The sequence below is a fragment of the Bubalus bubalis genome, chromosome 9, assembly GCF_019923935.1.
Source record: "Bubalus bubalis isolate 160015118507 breed Murrah chromosome 9, NDDB_SH_1, whole genome shotgun sequence".
NCBI lineage: Eukaryota > Metazoa > Chordata > Mammalia > Artiodactyla > Bovidae > Bubalus > Bubalus bubalis.
Window position 1 is genome coordinate 17,537,340 of NC_059165.1, and position 19,198 is coordinate 17,556,537.

General features: G+C 39.9%; 1 protein-coding gene and 1 long non-coding RNA gene across 7 annotated transcripts in view; one reads left to right on the plus strand and one right to left on the minus strand.

Moving 5' to 3' along the window:
* The window catches only part of FAM172A (family with sequence similarity 172 member A), a 414,351-nt gene extending 407,201 nt beyond the window's left edge, over positions 1-7,150 (plus strand). For all 6 annotated transcript variants that reach the window (XM_044947299.2, XM_044947287.2, XM_044947297.2 and 3 more), the window contains one exon: positions 4,036-7,150. In XM_044947299.2, the coding sequence (XP_044803234.1) occupies positions 4,036-4,178 (143 nt within the window). In that variant the 3' untranslated portion in view covers positions 4,179-7,150. The remainder of the gene's footprint in view (positions 1-4,035) is intronic.
* LOC112586818 overlaps positions 1-18,253 on the minus strand; it is a 28,513-nt gene extending 10,260 nt beyond the window's left edge. The window contains exons 1-2 of the long non-coding RNA XR_006553151.2: positions 17,680-18,253; positions 10,689-10,814 (exon numbers count right to left, since the gene is read on the minus strand). This is a non-coding gene — a long non-coding RNA (uncharacterized LOC112586818). The remainder of the gene's footprint in view (positions 1-10,688; positions 10,815-17,679) is intronic.
* Positions 18,254-19,198: the final 945 nt, after the last annotated feature.

The window sequence follows — 19,198 nt, forward strand, 5'->3', positions numbered from 1 at the left end:
TATCACTATTTAAAGTGCTCAAGAAAACCTGCGTGGGTCCTGTGCATCAGCTCACCAGGAATTCTACATCTACAAATACAGGCCAGTTGCAGGTGTGCTTATCAGTGGTTCAAGAACTGTGAGCAGTGAGGCCAGTGATGAGATATTTCTCATATAGTAATCCATTCTTGGCAATACTCTGAACAACACAAGGCACAAAATTCCTTCACTTTACATGGTACCTGATTCCTGGAAAATTGTGTTATATTAAAGAATCATGTCGGAATACTTTGTTAAACAAATCTAAATTCTAAGCCCATAATCATAAACAAGTTTTACAACTACACGAAACATTTGAAAACCATGTACAGTGCAGAACAATTCTTCATGCTGTAATGCCCTGCAAACTGAAAGATGTTCATCTCCTCGGCCTTCTCCCAATAAATGTCAAAAGCTCCTCCCAATTGTCTTAACCTCCAAAAAATTTTCCTACAGATTTCCAAAATGCCCCAGAGGCCACTACCATGTCCATTAAGAACCACTGATTATGACTGAGCAAGGGCACTTTTTTGTAATAAAGAACTGAGATCCTGCACATTTATTTTGATACTGAATTGATTTTATGGACTAGGAAACTGAATTTGCCCCAAAGGTGAATCATCCAGTAAGAGAAAGCCTGCCAGTCTAAAAGGATACAAAAATCAACCTGGGAAAACCCTTTGTCTCCTCATTGTGGGAACAACTTAGATTAGGAAAATGGGAGTTTGAAAAGGAGAAAGATGTTCACAGTCCCTAAAAAGAGGAGTTTTTGCTAAGGGTAAAGGTGTGGTAGAGCAAAGACCAGGCCTGACTATAAAACCATGTTCATCTCCTTCAAGTAACATACGTTAGTGCTGACTGGACTAGTTTCCATGATACCTACACGTCACTGCCGTTTATTAATAAATGGCTGCTTTTTTAGTTAGCCTAAACTTTCCCCCTTTATTTGCTCTTATGAACAGATGATATAATGGCCTTGTGTTCCCATCCTGACGGAAGCAGTTCCCCTAAAGTGGTATATTTTTTAATTACTAGAAAGCTGCTGTCCCAAGTTTCCATTCTGTTAGTATTGCTACGGGTGGATATTCATACTAATTTGTGAATATTTTGATTGACCTTTGGCCTTGAATTTTCAAAAATGGTCTCCAAACATGTTTTTGAAATGTGTATACACAGGCCCAGATGGACATGCAACTACCTAACTTCCAAATGCTATTTTTAAATTATTAAAAATCTACTTTTGGTAATTTAGAAAAGAAAGCCATTTTTATATAAGATATTTATGTTACCACTCCTTAGTTCAGGGAGAATTCTCCCTCCCCCACTTCATTCTCCACAATTCAGTTTCTAACCCACCTTGCTTATTACTTTACTCCTGGCAATTTCCCTTCCTCCGACAGAGCACACATTCTCATTATTTATTCTCTTAAATTGCAAGGGTAAATATTGAGGGCCAGTGCAGGTCTTCAGTTATCTCAGGGACTTTGGTCTTTTCAGCCCAAGACTAATCAAGCAGAGAGTCATCATAAGCTAAAACTAAAAAGCCTTTGTAGTGACTTTATCACCAGGGAAATTTGTTCATCCTTCAGAAAGACTGTCACCAGGAAAGAAAAAAAATAAAGGAGTTAAAATTGCTTCAGACCATTTGACTCCTTAAGTCCCTCTAGATTCATACATTGAATTGGTTTTCAAGAGGTGGGAGGAATTATGAGAGGAGTTCCCTAAGAAAGCGTACAAATTCAGCATAGCCTTGATAACATTAGTAAGTCAAAGTGTGATCACTATGGAGGAAATGCCAAATGAGCCTGGAAGCATGGGAAATGAGAAGGAAAAGAGACAATTAACACCTTTTTTTTTTCCCTATTGTGTTTGGGGATGGGTGTTTCCATGTAGTATACGTTGGAGAATAGTCAATACAATTGACTTAAAAATGTTTTTTCATTATAAGTGCTACTAGTAATTATTATTGAAATGAAACTGGACTTACAAGACTCTAGAAACAGGGTTGGTCGTTTCATAAACCGGTCCAGAAACTGGGCCCCCTTCTAAACATACCCATGAAATATTATTTAAAGTAGGTATGTCTGAGCTTATCTAGAACTGCTCACAAACTTCTTTTGTATTTGGAGAATATAGATGACTCCAAATTCAAAGGAAGTCTTTAAGACTGTTAGCTGAATAAATCAGTGAAAGTTATATACTGACAATAAATATCGGAAAGTTAAATATATTCTAAAGAACTTGAAATTTTGCACACTTATTGATGCAGGCACACATATATATAATTTTTTTCCCCAAGAATTCTACTAAGACATCAAAATCCAGTCAGGCACGTTAGGATTTGCCAGGATAAACCTACACTCATCTTCTTTCTCCCCCTGACTAACATTGAATTTTGCCCAAAATGAGTAAGCAAATGGAAAGATGACCTCATTTTTCAGTCTGAACACAGCAGTGTTGGGGGATATTTCTCAAGGATATGACTTCAGTACTAGATCTTAGTTCCAAATGCAGGTTCATTAGGCCAATCTGTAGAGGACAGGAGGGTAGAGAGCATCCTTCTGAGGACACCTATTAAAAGAGGGGCTCTCTAGTAAGGCCAGCTCCCACAGCTAAGTCACAGGCACAGAATATAGCTTTCTGCTCTCTGGTCGAGGCAGCCATAGCATCCTTATTGTTGTAACTCCCAGATTGTGATACTGTCACAAAACTGTTGCTAGGCAACAAATGTGGTTACCAGGACTCAGCGAATAGCTGAAGGGGAAAGCAAAGTGTTGCACCATTGTAGAGTAACCATAGCAATGACCTACTATTACAGACTAAAGAATTATCATTAACAATGTTAAAGTATCAGACAGAGGCCCCGAATCCAGAGACTTCCAGGCAGTGTCCCTCTGCATAATTGAGTGATCTAGGAAGAGATTTCAACCGTTTCAAAGCTATTCACTCATTATTTCTAGGGGGACAGTCTTTGTTGCTGTCATTTTTTTTTTTTTTAATTTAAAAAGTGTTCCGTTTATAAAGCTATTAGTAAAATGATGTGAGCTATCCCAAGGAGTCAAAAACAGGTTAACGGCCTCATCTCGTCTTCTGTCTACATCAATGTTATTATTTTTTTGGTCTGTCTCAAACTGAAGATTTTATTAAAAAAAAAAAATTTACATTAGCATGAAACTGAAGCCCACAGAAAAGAAGCTGTAGTAAAATAAAAGAGCTCCATAAACTGACCACTTAACTTTCATTTGGTGAGTTGCATTCCTCCTGACAACATAGGGGGGCCTAGAGGCTGTTTTACTAGTGACTGCCTTGAAACACTGAGGGGTTTTGTTTAGCTTCTGTAAAACTGTCCCCTAAGATCTGTTAAAACACACACACACACACACACACACACACACACACACACGTAAGCTGCTGGGACACTAAACTCGGACGTGTTTGCTTCTCTGGGAAAGCAAAGAACCGTGAGTGCTCCGCGGTGGGTGCGGCAGCGGCCGGGACGCCGAGCCGCGCCGGGGAGACCAATCCCCGCGCGCGCCGGGCGTGGGGGCGGTGGGTGGTTTTCCCCGGCGGGAGAGGGAGTGGCCCTTCCCCGCCCCGCGCCTCGATTGGCCCGCAGGGGACTGAGGCCGCGCCTCGGGCGACCGCTGGAAGACTAACGGGCCGCGTCCGCGCATCACGGTCGGGGGGTGGCCGTGCTGGGGGGGCTCCGGCCCGCGACGGCGGAGTCCCGGGGTCGCGGGCCCGGGCAGGCGGAGCCGCGGAGTCGGCCTGCGAGCCTCCCCCGGGGGCGGGGGGGACCCACGTGAGCCCTCAGGTACAGGGGTGGTCCCCAGGGGTCGGCCCCAGGGGGTCGCAGGCCGCGGAGGGGCGGGGGCGGGGGCGATGCTGGGGGGGAACGCGGTCTCCCGGACCGACGATCGGCGGCCCCGTGTCCCCCCGCCCCTCCTCCCGCGCCGGCGGCGCGCGAGGCCACCGCGTAACCCCCCTACCCCTTCCCCTGTCTGTGCGTTTTTTCAGGCACCGACCGCCACGAGCTCACTTCCTGGAAGAGCTTCCCGTCTATTTTCAAATTCTTCACCGAAGCCTCCGAGGCCAAGAGCAGCTCCCTCAAGCCGGCTCTGACGCGGCGCTCGCACCGAATAAAGCACGAAGAGCTGTAAGAGGAGAGCGAGAGCGAGGACGCGGAGGGGGGCGGTGAGGGGGGAGGCGAGGAAGCGCCCCCGGAGCCGGCGTCCGCCCGCCTCACCCTACCACACACAAACACACACACCCGCCGGGCCCGGCGAGCCGACTCCCAGCCCCTCATTAGATTGTTTTCCCCCTCGGGCCTCAGGGCCGTGATATATAAATATATATATATATGTATGTATATATATATATATAGACACATCTAAACGGCGTTCGGGATTGTTTCTAGATGAGTGCAACTGTCAAAGCAATCCGGGTCCACCGGTCGCGCCGGCGCTTCCTGCGGGCCGAGCCCGCGGCTCCGCGCCGACAGAGGCTGACGGTGCCCTGCCCGGCGCGGTCCGCGCGCCTCAGACGGTCCCGACGGAGCCCGCGCGGGCGCTGCGGGGCGAGCGGCGTCCGCGCGGTCCTACCGCCCGCCGCCGCCGCACCGCTCCCACGGCCGCCCCCCCGCCCCCCCCCACACACACTTTACCCAGAATCGTGTCCATTTTTTCTCTCTCCGAACCCAGGCAAACTTTTTATTCTAGACTTAAAAACTCCATTTTCAATAGAATTTTCCCTAAGGACTTATGTCTTTTTTTTTTTAAGAAGTTATACAGTTACCCATCCAAAACCAAACTAAACCCCCCCAAAGCCAAGTTCAAATTCGGAACATGCATGCGGTGATGTACTGTGTAGTATGAGGAGGGCAACTTGTGCTCTCCCTAACAATCTTATTTTTGAGACCAGAAGTGCACACACACACACACACGCACCCCAAAAAAATGGATAAAGTACCGAATCCACGTTATGGCGGAAAATCCTTGCCAGTTGAATATGAGGCTTTACACAGGTCTCTAATTGCACTATCCAGTGCATAGTGATGAGCAAATCGTTTAAGTACATGAGTGAAAGGTTTCATTTTCAGTGAAATTTCCAACTTCATCACTAGAATTTACTTTCTAAAATACACAGTGTGTATTGGGTAGCATTGTAATTTAGATAGCATAGTTAAGTCTTGTTTAAATCTTAATGTAGAGGAAGTTTGTTGTTCTTGTTAATCTTAACTGGATTGATACGTTCTGAGCTTTGGGGGTGGGGGGGTTGTTAGGCCTTTTTAGGGAGATAATTTTTTATCCTTATCAGGAAAATGAACTTGTCTGCTCTTGAACCTTTTCCTTCTGAAAGACTTAGTGGAACTAAGATGATTCTGTTTAGTTTTCTGCTCCAACAGTATGAAAGACTTTTCTCCTCCCAACCCAATGGTATAATTCGTAGTAGTCCACCTCCTTTGTAAGGTTTTGCCCTACAGTTTCAACAGTTAAGTTTTTTAATCCAGCTAAGATCTGGCCAACAACACTGTGAAGTATAAGGTAAAAAAAAAAAAGTTAAGATTTTGCTGACTTTTAAATTCACATGTTAAATCTTAACATTATCAATTTTTTAATTGCTTGTAGAATTTAATTACCTAGAGAAGATTCTGTTTCTAATAAGTGAGGATCTGAATTTAATATTTTTCCATCCTTTTTTAAAGTATATGCAACAATATGCCTGCCTTATTTGAGGTCATGATAAAATGTACCCAAAATGACTTAGGACTGTCTGACTCCTCAGAAGAATAACTTAAAAGGAAAACCTCATTGTTTTTATATTATGAATCGATTTCAGCAAGTTTTAAAACTGATAGTATCTGTGTTTAGTACACAAGTGCTTTAATTAGTTCTCATAATTTTAATGATGCTAAGTTAAGGTGATCTTTCTTCAGTAGTCTTATATGAATATCTTTTGATGTTATTTTAGCAGAAACAACATAGGTGGAAAAATCAAAACATCATTTTATCCAAGTATAACTCCAACAATGTCAAGCATGTTGGTCTGCAGTCTTTTCTGTTTAGAAGTAATGGTGAACTGTGTTAACTAATGGTACCTTCCACTGACAGGCTTTGAGAATTTATACCGATTGTATGTATTTTTCAAAGTGTTACAAATTGTGTGGTGTTTTCAGTATCTGAAAATGTTCACAGGGAACTAATTTTATTGTTTTGTTTTTTTTTAAATCAGCACTTGTACAGTAGTCAGTTTGTGAAGCTTCTACAACTGAATTAGAGCAAATACGCTCGGGTTATAAACCAAATCACTCCTATTCCTTCTCTTCAGTTTTCTCACCTCTTTCTTTAAAAACCTTTACTGGTAACTGGAGTAAATCACTGTTTAAATTGCCTTTAAAACTACTGTGTTATTAGGCCTTATTTACACTATCTATAGAGAGCTATTTGCAAACTTAAGTTGTGTAAATACAGTTTCTACTTGTGGATCTAAGCTGTTGCCACCGGGAGAGAGCTAGGCATCCCGCCCTAGACCTCCAGCTGATTATTAGTAAGATTCCTTGTAATGTGGAATTTTTTATAACCTGTTGATTACAGGTTTCTTGGTATGAATATAATACTGTTATATTCACCTCAATTTTCCAAGAATAACAAGTCAGTTGGTAGTAGCCCGCCTGCTTGAACGAGATAAGGGTTAACAAAATTTCTGCTCTGATCTCCCATTCTGATTTCTTTAGACAAGTTTTCAGCAGAGTAGAGGTTTAAAGTTTGGAAGTGGGCTTTTATCTTTCTTTTTTTAACTGTATAGTGAGTTCTTAGAGGAAGTGTAATGGAAAGCAAGGAGTTGCTGATAAATCTAAGGTTCAGAATAGTCCTGTTAAAACTTAAAAGCCAGATCCTGGCTTTGGAGCTTTCTAAAGATACATAACCATACAGCCATTAAAGGTTTTCATGGATATTTGAATGGGGAAGGAGGAGATGTACTTGTAATAATTGTTCTTTTCTCAAGTTTCTACCTTGTGCTTCAACTTGGATTACATTATTGTTTATACCAAAAGAAAACTAAAGCACAGGAGTTTCCTATATATGATATATTTCTGTTTACTATTTTAAAATAAAAAACAATTTTCCCAATATTCAGTGATGTGTTATTCTTGTTCAGAAGTTCATTTTATCACACATAGAGGTCAATAAAAGAAATTTAAAAAGAATGATGGGACAGCATTTATCAATATTTTAAACCTTACAGCTGCTTATTATTACTATTATTATTGCTGTAAAGTAATATCCTAACTTCAGTTGAGTCACTCTTTAGGTTGGAACTTTCACAAAGCTAACATTTGTTTTTAAGACCTGAAATATCTCCTTAGCTACAAGGAAATTAGAACCTGTTGTTAAACTATCATTTTATAAGATATACTTTATATGGTAAACAAATGTGTTTTCCAGAAGGAGTCTGCTGAGATTAAATTGCTCCCAAATCCCTATATAGATCCTGGATGTGTTATTACCTCTAATCTAAAAATATCCTGTTTACATGTATTTCACAGCTTTTCTTTCTTTAAAACCTGTAACTCCTTTGAGGGAGTGTGGATGACAAAATAATGTTTCCTGTATTATCAGTGCTAATAAATTAGAATTTTTCATTTTTCTCTGGATTACCTGGGTAGGGGGTGGGGGGGGGGGGTCCAATCCAGACACATGTGTGTCTCCCGTTGTAATCATGGATTGTAACTGTAAACTGACAGGTTCCTTTCGGTGTCTGTAATCCTAGCTCATTTCAGAAAGATTACTATTACAGAAAGTCTAAAATTTCCTCAAAAACTTTGCCTATGCCTCTATAGAGGAAAAAAAGTCTTTAAATAAATGTAAGATAGTCTCATTTTTGAAATATGGGTGGCAAAAAAGGATAATAGTGGTGGTTATTTCATGATTACTTATTAGGAGGTATAATAATATAAAATAAAAGACTCCAGGAGGTACCCCTTTCAAAAATTGAATACTTTCCTTCCTTCCTTCCTTCCTTCCTTGTATAGTGTGACTGAGTGGGAGTCTCTTGAATTGTTCGTCTTCCTTTTATCTAATATTCTATTAATCTCCAAAAAGATCAGTTTGAGTCTGGGAAAGGGTTTTTAATCAACACTTCACAGAGCTTAAAGCTACCCTACCTAAAGCGTCAGCTTTGTTCGGCGGTTTTAGATTTAAAGCATTGCAACTGTCATGCACTGTACTAAAAGTAAAGAATGTACACCAAGTGGAAGACGTTGAAAAGAGGAAAATAGCACAAAGTCGATTAACAGATTCGAGAATAGAAGTAGCCATCAAAGCATTCCAGCGTTTATCTCAAAATCTATGTAGGGTTAAAAAAAAAAGGCAACAATGATAGTTTTAAACCTCACACTTAGGAGGGATGAATGTTGATTTAATTGATTCATTTGGATCGATGTTTTTAAAGTTTCACACCACTGATCTTTCATGTAGTGATGTCTTTAGCAGTCAGTGGTCTGACATGAGCCTTCTCAGATTTCATCAGTGGAGCTCTCTGTGACATCTGAAATTATGCAACAGCCTGCGCAATGGTAACTCTGGAATTGGGAGACCTTGATGCCAAAGAGCATGGTTACATTCAAGAACTCTTGTTAATTCTTAGCACAAAGGTTTTAGAGGAGTGGTAATTATAAATGAACCTTAAAGGTTAAAGTCACCAAATATTATGTAGTGGGCTTTAATTGCTAGATAGGAGAAAATCGTCCTGAAAGTTTGACCATTAAGTGGATATCATGCAGTGACCAGCCTTTTCCCTTTGAATGGAAAAAAGCTTGAAAATGGAAATTTGACTTAATCCATGAGGCCTTCCAGGCAACTTTTCCCAGTCCTTTGCCTTGAGATTTGTTTAAAAAAAAAAAAAAGAAAACCTTTCATTATATTCTTTGTATTGTTGAGTTCTATTTGAAACAGACATGAAACATGTTTCTAGAGAGAAATCTAGAGAGGCCCTGCATTTTTCTTTCCAGATTATTCCACGTTTTCTTCCTTGGCTAATGCATCGGGTAATATGGGAGACTGTCATAGGTAAAATAATGTTGAACTGTACTTTGTAGCCAGCCTGCAGTACCAATACAAAGAATCCGAAATGAAAAGACAACCAACACCCCCACGAATGATATGTCTCTTTTTAAAGTTTACAATTTGAATAATGAACTTGGATAGAAACTTGGCAGGAAAACAAACCATGGCACCATCACATCACCAACCATTTTCACTTTTCTGTCCAATTTCAGAGTGCATGTGTTTGTGAGTATTTCACTAGATCAGTGACAGCTCTTTATTTGCATAATTATATGCTCTGGTCTGAAGAGAAAACTAACCCCCAAATTTCATGGGTCACCAAACTGCAACAATCAATGTTTTATCACGTATGCTAAGCAAAATCTAAGAAGCTATATGAAGTTTCTTGGGGAGTTTTTACTCCTCAGAAAATTAAAGAGTTTTCCCCTCCTGAATAGATTCAAAATCTTTCCAAGTTCTTTGTAACTGAATTCTGTTTGAAGGCAAAACTAGAGATTAACATGTAGATCTGGATCTTAAACTGACTAGCATTACTTCAAAGTGGCTTAAGAAGAGCAGCATTTTTGGAACACTAAACTTTTAAATTCTAAGTATTGCCCTTCATGCTAACAGGTAAAAATTATTGGTCAAATTATGATGAGCCAAACTGAAGTCCAAATTAACCGCAATTGAATATAAAGTTCATTACCTTTTTTGAAATACTCAGGGTTTTTTTAAGACCTAACAGAAAAATATGTATATATGCATATATGCCTGTGTGTATGTGTACACACAGACATGTACATATCCATCCATGGGGCATATATGGCTATTCCACCAGGATAGACAACATATACAGTATGTGTATGTCTTTTAAGTGCAAGTAACCTAGTAGGTATTCCATGTATGTTGGTCATGGGGATTGTTTGTAAATTTACTTTCTCTTAAATAAATTTTTCCTGTTGAAATTCTGCAAGACATTGTAATAAACATTTTTGAATGCCTCAAGTTCATTTGCATCTGTAAATTATCTGTATGTAATGTGTGTACGGTTGACTTTATTTCATTAAAGAAGAGTTGATATAAACCGTTGGTGTCTTTAGTTTATAGGCAATCAGCCAGACTTGAAATAAAATACAACACAGAGACACATGCAGAGTGACTGTTTGTTATGGAGTTATTCAAAATCCTGGAAAATATACTTTTACCTAGGCTTTTAAGGAGCATACCAGGTGCATGATTTAATTCTATTGCAAAAGGACTAGGTCTATATTTCACTTAAAAGCATAAAATACAATGCCTTTTTTTAAAGTGACCTGTTAGTAATAATAAATTAACAATTTATCATGTAATTTACTTTCATCAAGAAAAACATTAGAAAAAGAGAAACATTGAGCTAAAAATTTTAAGAAGTGCATGGTATTGAAGTATTTTATTCTCTGTCTTGGAGAGGGAGAAGTCTTTAGGTCAGGCATCTGAAATTTCCCAAAGTGTCCCATTATTTCAAGCAAAAAAGAAACCAATCTCTCCCAAGTTCTTAATTAAAGTTGGATTACAAGTGGAAAATTCTTCTTTTTTAGTGCAAAAACTTAAACATCTGCTTATCAGGAGCACAGCACATCTCACCTTGCTACTGTCTTTCCAGAATGTTCACCTGGTTATTATACTCTCTCTGCACCACCCTTCATCTTCCTCCCCAGAATCTGCTGTTTGTCTTGGATTCTTCTGCATGAAAATTCCTCAAAACTGAATCTGTAAAAACAAATAAAGTTTAGCTTTTTTTGTCAGAATGAGCTGGTAAGCAAATGAGTTAACATTGCTGTCTGACTAAGCAGTAAAGACTGAAAAATAAAGAGTAGAACCCTTCTCGATTACCATTTAAAGATTTATAGGTTGGGGACCTATGAGCGTCTGAGATCAATTTGCATTTTATTTTTAATGTATAAACTTAAAAGGAAAATAATAGACAATATGTATACCTAATTACTTTTTTTCCCTCCATGTGACCTTTGTGGGACCTTACGATGAGTTTCAAGGGTCTCAGTTTTCTCTTCTGCCTAGGACACAGAAAAATCTGTTACGTCACACAGAATTCCACACATGGAGCAGTTGCCCCTATAGCTGAAAGGGCTAGCGTTCTCTTTTTATCATTTTCATTTCTTTTTGCTCAAGTACTACCTAATCCCATTGTGCCTGAAAAAGGTACCTCTGATTCAGTTCATCTTCATGTACCTCCGAAGAGTTTCCCAAAGGGTTGTTTTCTTCTTTGTTTTAACTATGATTACATGGCTTTTTTCCAATAAATGTTCCTACCTTCTCTGGGTACTGATAATCAGGATTTATCAACTGAAGAAATATTGACGGTTTGTTATGGTGGTTTTGGTTTTGCGATTTTGGGGGGGGGGGTGGGCGTTGCTTTTGCTTGTTTTTTTTTTTTTTTTTTTTTTTTTGCTTTGCCTCAGTAAATTACTTAATATCATCCCCTGGAATAGCCATCTCTAAAAATAACCCTAGCACAGTGTGTCACAATTTGGCTTTCATACAGTTTCAAAAGAAAACCATTAAAATTGCATTGATCTCACAAATATTGATCTGGTGCTTGATATCAAATATCAAATGAGATGCTGTCAGTTGCTGCTGATCATCATGTCAGCTGTTTGAATTCTTCTCCCTTCTTCATTGTCACATGGATTCAAGTTGCTAAGGCTAACATTTTTCGTGTTAATACAATTAGCCATGTTTTTCACATTTTTGGTTTGACCAAACATAGTTAATATTCTACGTGAAATTTCGTCACATAGTTTCACACACACACATTACACATACAAACTTTTTGTAAAAAACATGTATTTTACACATATGTAAAACCTATATTTTTTTTTTTCTCTTTCTTAAAAGAAGTATGCTTTGCTTCCTAGGTAAGCAATGTTTCTATTTAGTTCTTTATTCTAATTTTGAAATACTTTCTATTTGTATATTGTCTTTCTGGACACCTGTCTTTTAAGAAATCTAATTTGTTTTAAGAGAATGCAGTTATTATAATACCATTTGGAAGCTTAAAGTGAAATCAGCCATTTCAGATTCACACACACACACACAACAATACATAAACCACATCTTTTATTCTTGCTAACAAAAACCATAACTGCAGTATTTGGCTAGCATGAAGTTTAGAGAATTACTTAAATATATGATATTTTAAAAAATAATTTCTCAGTAAGCTCATATGATCTAATGGGCTAAGTCATGCGGTTATTAGTATATGATTTCAAATCTGAAAATAGCTAAATGCCTTTGGATATGTTTAAAGTCTCAAATCACCTTTTCTTCTTTCCTCCTTTCTCTTTACTTTGTATGTCAGTAATTGATAATTACATTACTTTGAAAAATTGGAACACTTTAAGGAGGAAACCATCCTGTAATGACCAGTTACTGCTGCTGACTCAGCTGCGCAGACAGAGAAATAGGGTAGAACTCTCGTAGAGAGCTTTTTAAATTATACATCATTATGCGTATTTTCCACATTCATGGGAAGAAAAAAAATCTCAGCCGCTGAAGTTTTCGGTTTCCCCGTCTCTCTCTCTCTTTTTTTTTTTTCTTTTACACCTAAGCTCGGTTTGGGTGCCGCAGAAAGAAGCGAAATGAAGCCGCGTTCTTCCCAGCACCATGGACAGCACCCAGCGCGCCCCCTTCCCGCTCCCCTCCGCCAGAACCCCGAAGTTGCAGCCCTCGCCTGACTCCTCTCTCCGACCACCCCCTCACCGTAGGAAACTGGCTCAAAATCTTACGATCTGAGCCCAAAGCGACAATGGGTTTTAAAAGTCTACAGTTCGTGGGTGGAGAGGCTTGCTTGCTCCGTGCCCGGTGTTAACTAGAGTGCCCCAGAGTTGACACACCATTTGCCTGCTCCCCGAATTTGCATCTACTTTATCATGAAAGCAGCGCCACTCTCAGTCGCTTGTGGTAGAAGTCTTGGCCGCAACTTTGACCAACTTTTCACTACCACCTCTAAGCTGGCCAGAGCTGTACCGGCTCACCGCTTTAAGAGCTCTGTACTATGAGCTTCATCCTCCCTGGGCTGGTGATCTCAGCCAGGAGAGACCTGTGGTCCGAGGGCTGTACGTCCAGACCCATTGGGCCCTCGGTCGCACGGCTCTGTCTGGGGCTAGAGCCGTCTCCCCGGGGTGCGCCCAGGTGCTGGTTTATTACCTCCCGGTAGCAGGTGGCTCTGCAGCGGGCGCCCGGTCCGCGGCGTGCTAAAGAGCTTGCCAGAAACTTATCTGACAGCACTAAAGAGGGGGCGCGCCTGGCTCAGTACCCACCATTACCTCTTTTCCTACTTTCAGACCTCAACTCCAAGATCCAAATTTCCGCAGGTCTCCCTGTTTGGATCTCCGTTTTACCGTAGGGTTAAGCAAAGTACGATAAAGATCACTTTCCGCTGGTGTCTTTTCATTGCATCATCTCCCTAGCAACATATAAGTCAGCACGCTTAAGACTAGTTTTTAAAGATTTCTAACTGCACCTTCCTTTACTGAAACTTGCCTCACTTGTTGGACTTTGAGTGAAATCTCTTCCCTGCCTCCTGAGCCCTGTTCTAATCATCTACTCTCTTGAATCGACTTTGAGGACGAAAGTATTTCATTGTGAGTAGACAAGATGGCCCAAACCAAATTTCTATTAAAATATTGATTGTACAAAAATCGTTATAAATCAGTTTGATCCAAACTTGATCAGAAAGGGCCAGGAAAGTAAAAAGGGGAAAGATTTTGGTATCTTACGGTAGGGGGTTTCTTTCCTCTAAAATAGCCTCGATAAACTGATTACAAAACTGCCTTTGTATAGTAACGTGAATTACAATACGTTTCAGGATAAAATGATCCTCTATTTGCCACAGTATTACAATGAAAATTTTCTGTGAATTCCTCAGTTTAGCAGTCAGTCAGCTTCAAAACTCTATTGTTCTATCTCTTAAGACATACAAATATTAAATATTTCATAGGTTAACAATTTAGTCTGTTTTCTCACACAATGCTGCTTGCACAAAATGTTTGCTCCCCTTTTGGTGTGCAAAGTCACTGCTGAGTTATCCCCAAAGATAATTTTTTTTTCTCATAGTTTGGTCAATTTTGTTGTCTCAAGAGTCGTTTTGTCCAAACTCTAAGACAAGTCCGTGCTACAAGAGAAACTCAGCCATGCTGGGAGCTGTTTCACACTAGCGGCATGACCCTGTCAAAACCAGGCAAAGGCAGCCTGGCAGCTGAAGTGTGCAGGATAGCAAAGGGCACCTGTTGAATAATCGTGACTCAGAGATTCAAATATTCTTGACCAGGATCCGCCTCCCCGTGGTGAGACTAAAACTGAAATATCACGATAATGTTTGAATGTCTTTGGTTGGTGTATTTTCCCAGAGCTTATTCTCTGAATTGAGCTTCCATCTTTGGGTAAATTCATTCTTAGCTACCGAGGTTCGGTAACAAGAAAGGGAATCAGGTGTGAAGGACATGGGGCTTTCCTCTGCTGGTTCGGGGGACTTGTGGAGATTTGGGGGAAGTACAGAGCAGTTACTGAACTCCTGGGTGCCTAACATTTGTTCCTTCAGTCTGGGTTTTGGGGAACCTCTTTCCTTGACTGGAGATTTTTCCTTATGACCTGGGGACAGAGTGGCTAAGATTCCTAATTTATTAATCAGGAATTTCTTACTTTTAAAAAAAAAGTGTATTCTTGACACAGTTTCAGAATGACTTTTCTGGGTTAGTCTAAGTAAATCAGAAACTCCCAGACCTGGGTGGATATTTCAGGACCACCTTTGCCAGAGAAAAACATGGTGAAAAGAAGTACAAGAAACCTCCTTTTAAGGAGACAAATCACAATCAAGACACTGAGTGAAATGATTAGGTCCCTGGAAAGGAGGTTCTCCAGGGATGTTTGCTCACCACCTGTATGCGTTCGATGAAACTTTAACATTTTACAGCATAGATGGCCACCCCCATACACCTTATTCCAAACTTTTTCTTTAATTCCAAGCCCACTCTTCTAGAGGATTGCTTCCGTCCTATTTATTTGTTCTCCTTCAAAGTCATTTAAAATAAGTTTCCTGTCTCTTGCGCATTTGTCAATGTCAAATATACGCTATTTAGTTAAAGAAAAGTGTGTATTTCACATGTTATAAAAGAACAGATTTCTTTGGTTTCTTGGAAATCAGTAATCTCTTAAATACTTTCCAAGACGGGGGTCTTGGAAACCATGTAAACAATAACTACCAAACTTCAACATGACAATATCAGTTAAAATCTGCAGGATGATCATTCAAATTCAGGGTAGGTAATAGGGAGTGATTTCCTATCCCGAGATAAGAAAGGACCCAAGGTGTCTTCTGCAACTTGCCTAGAGAGCTAGCCATCTTGGAGAATCCAGAGGTAATTCTAAACTAGCTTACCTGGAATCTTAACAGCTAGACTGGTCATCAAATGACTGAGCTGGGAGATGGTTGTATGACCACAGGGAGGTTGCAAAATACATTTACCCCATTAAAAAAAAAAAAGCATGATATCAGTCTTTCCTGACATAATTAAAGGTGTGGGTAACACTCTCTTATTTTGTCTCATGCTGTGAAAAAAATTCACCTGCACCTCTGATGAATAAAACTTTAAAGAAAGTTTCAAATAAATCCAACAGTTTAATTTCTGCTTCTTAAAGTTAGTGTGTATGTGAAGAAATAGAAAAGGCATTAAAGCAACTGAGTTACACATTAGCTATCTAGTAGTTTAACATTAGATAAGAAAATACACCTAGTTTTTCAACTTACCCAACTTTTAAAACTATATGTGTTCCTGGAAAGTAATACCTGATTGGATTAAGTTTGCCGGAGATTGTAAACTAAGCTTTCAAGAAGGTAATAAAATATATTAACTCTCTTGAGTAAGTGGTTGGGAGGGATTTATAAGCATTTGAGGATCCGGTGATCCACTGGAAGCACAGTTTACTCAATTTTGAATTTTGCTGATCAACTTTCAACCCTGAGAAAACGAGAGCCATTTGCCTAACTTAATCTGGAACGTATGTTTGCACCAGTAGCAGGTTTTTTGGTTTGTGGTTGGGGCTGATCAAGTTGTAAATTTTCCGCTTTAGGTTTTCAGCGCCTGCTAGTTCAGCCTAACACCTAGAGAGAGGCTTTGCGGGGCTCTCCACCAAAGCAGCCATGGTTTGACAAAAGGTTTCCAAACCACCCAGCTCTGAGTGTTACCGATTTTCCTGAAGATGGGACATTTCTATACAAATTAGTTCTCTGAATCCAAAAGACAAGTAACAAATTACATTCTCTTTTGTCAAAGTGTTTGTAAAATACCTACATGGAGGGTCCCCCCCCCCCCATTTGCCTTCCTCACCTGCAACCTTTTCTTTGAGGGACACACACGGTTTGAGAGCAGTGAGTGCTGTGAAAGGGACATCTTCATTCGACAAAACAATATACAGGTCCTTTTGGCTCATCTTAATTTTTTTCCCATCAGAAACAGAACTGTTGGTATTCTCTTTGTGCTTCCACACAAAGGATTTTTTTATAAGTGTTCTGAATATCTGAGAAGAATCACCTCGTGATTAAAATAAATATACATTTAGAATCCACAAATCACCCTTCACAAGCTTTATGGTAGCTTTTATGACTAATACTGAAACACATTCCTTTATGGACCTGAAATTTAGTATTTGGTCTTTAAACAAATGATAATACTTTAAAATCAATGCATGGTATACCATAATGATAAATCAAAGCAGTAAGTTTCCTAAGACTAGCTTGACTCATCTTGAAATGGAAATAGGTATTAGTGGTGGGAGCGGGAGGTTAACTCTTGGTGGTAAACCTCAAGGGCTGTAACTAACTGTCTGGACCTGCTGATTTATCTTCTTCCTGAAAACCTCAATCAGATTACTGGAGGAAAAGTTACCCAAGTGCTTTTTGAAACGCATCAGAACTGGTAATTGAGCCATAAATGTGCCCTAAATTCAGGTGCAGAGTTGCACTAAATTTTATTATTATACAGATGAAGGTGGGCAGCTCCCATCTGGGTGCTACCTTAAACAAAAAGTGAACAAGGGTGACAGAAACAAGGACAGTAAGAGCATTACCAGCACTGTGCTAATCAAATGCCCACAACTAGTTGAGAACAACGGTGCTAAAAAGCTGCTTTAATTCTGAAACGCAAAGTCCTGAGACACCGAGCGCCATCTAGCAAGCAAAGTTAGAATCAAAGTCAAGCACAGAGCACAGAGCAGCTAGGGAATTGGGAGGTAAAGGGGGGCTTGAGAGGCACTCGCTGCGACTTAACCACTGGCCCTGTCTCACCTGAACCCAGCGCTGCTCACGGGGTTTCTGCTCTTCGCCCCACCAGCCAGCTCAAACAGACTTAACTACTGAGGTGAGACAGACCCTTTCTGCCTCAAGCTAAGGCTAAAGGACAGCTCCTCAACCTTAAAGACAAGGTTGCTTATTGTCTTTAATTAGAACAAGCGGCCTTGCCGTTTCCACCATCCCCACCTCCAAAACCAGCGCGGCAGCTAGCTAACTCTGCACCTTCCTCTCCAGATGGGGACAAAGATCAGTGCCTGAAAGGCTCACCTTGGGCTGACATGACTCCCAGGGCTTCGGCGCAGAGGAAAGCACATCGCTGGGAAATCCTAGCAGGATTTGAGAAGTCATTCTGAGTTTACAAGGCTGCCTAGACGTCTCCTGACAGGCGATTCGAGCCATCTCTGAGTGGCATGAGACACAGATTTCCTTAACAAGGCACGGCTGGTCATAGAAACTGGATGCTGCCTTTAAAATATAAATAATATAACTTTATTCTTCTCCAGGCAACCAGGTCTTTGATATCTCCTTTGGCTGAAGCAAAGTCCAAAGGTGGCCAGCATGCTGCCAAATAGCCCTGTTAGCTTGTAGCTTGAGGGAGGAAAACAGCACTTTCTCCATCTTTAAGGGTTTGAATGATGTTACCTAATTATATGAATATTCTGTGGAACTGAGCTAACAAAACACAGCTTCTGAGATTTGTGATGTGAAGAAAATCAAGAAAAAATCACTGGTTTCTGGATAAGCAAAAATGCCATATTTTTCCTTTAAACTAAGTCGGTCTGAATTCAGAAGATTAAGGGGTTCATCTCATGTCTGCTTTCTAAAGTACTTCTGTTGGTTCTTTCCGGAATTTCATTTACAGTTTGGTGGTGGGGGAAATCCATGTAGATACATGTTAGCCTTAAACTACTCCTAATTTCCTGCTACTGAATATTGTCTTTATAATAACTCATTGATTCAGAGAATACAGAAGGCAGAGCTTGGGTTTTCTATTGTTCTGTCCCCTGACCCCACCCCACACATAGAAATTTTCCCAGTGAAGTGTTTTGTAAAAAAAAAAAAAAAAAAACCTAACCAACCAACCAAACAAAAACCTTAGGAAATGAATATTAAAATATTCCAAATGAGTTTTAAATGCTACCCCAATCTGAGGTTTGCTTCTCAGTGAAAAAAGGCATGGCATAATAGATATGAAATAGCAATTCTCTATTTTCTGCTAATCTATTTACTGTGCAAAACAACCACACTGAGAATCAAGGAACTGCTAGATAAGAATATACTCAAAATGTTCATTAAAACATCTCCACAGGTTATAGTATTTACAGGGAAAAAAATCCCCTAAAATCATAACCCACTTAACAAACCCAAGCCAGTAAGGAGCTTAAGCGATAATTTACAAAACATCTAAAACGTTTCTATGAAACTTCCTTGTCTTCTTATGCCTCAAAACACATGTAAAGATCTGAAGATGGAAAATGTAGGTACAATTCACACTGCCTCCTCTTCCCCTTTTCCTCTCTGAAGTTCAGAGAAGTTCCCAGGTCAGTCTTGCCTCAGATCACAATAAAAATTTAACTTTTTTTTTTGTTATTGGTGTCTAATTAAATAGCACATTTCTCCCATCAAGGTCTTCTTAAACACGGAAGCTTCTCCTAGACAGGGTACCCAGCTGTTTAATTTAACATTGATTTATTGCTTTTAAAAGTAAATTTACACACATGCCAGCAGCGCTCCGTTTTGTTTCCCCAGACCCTGAGATTTATTTTCTACTTAGCGCTTGTCTGAC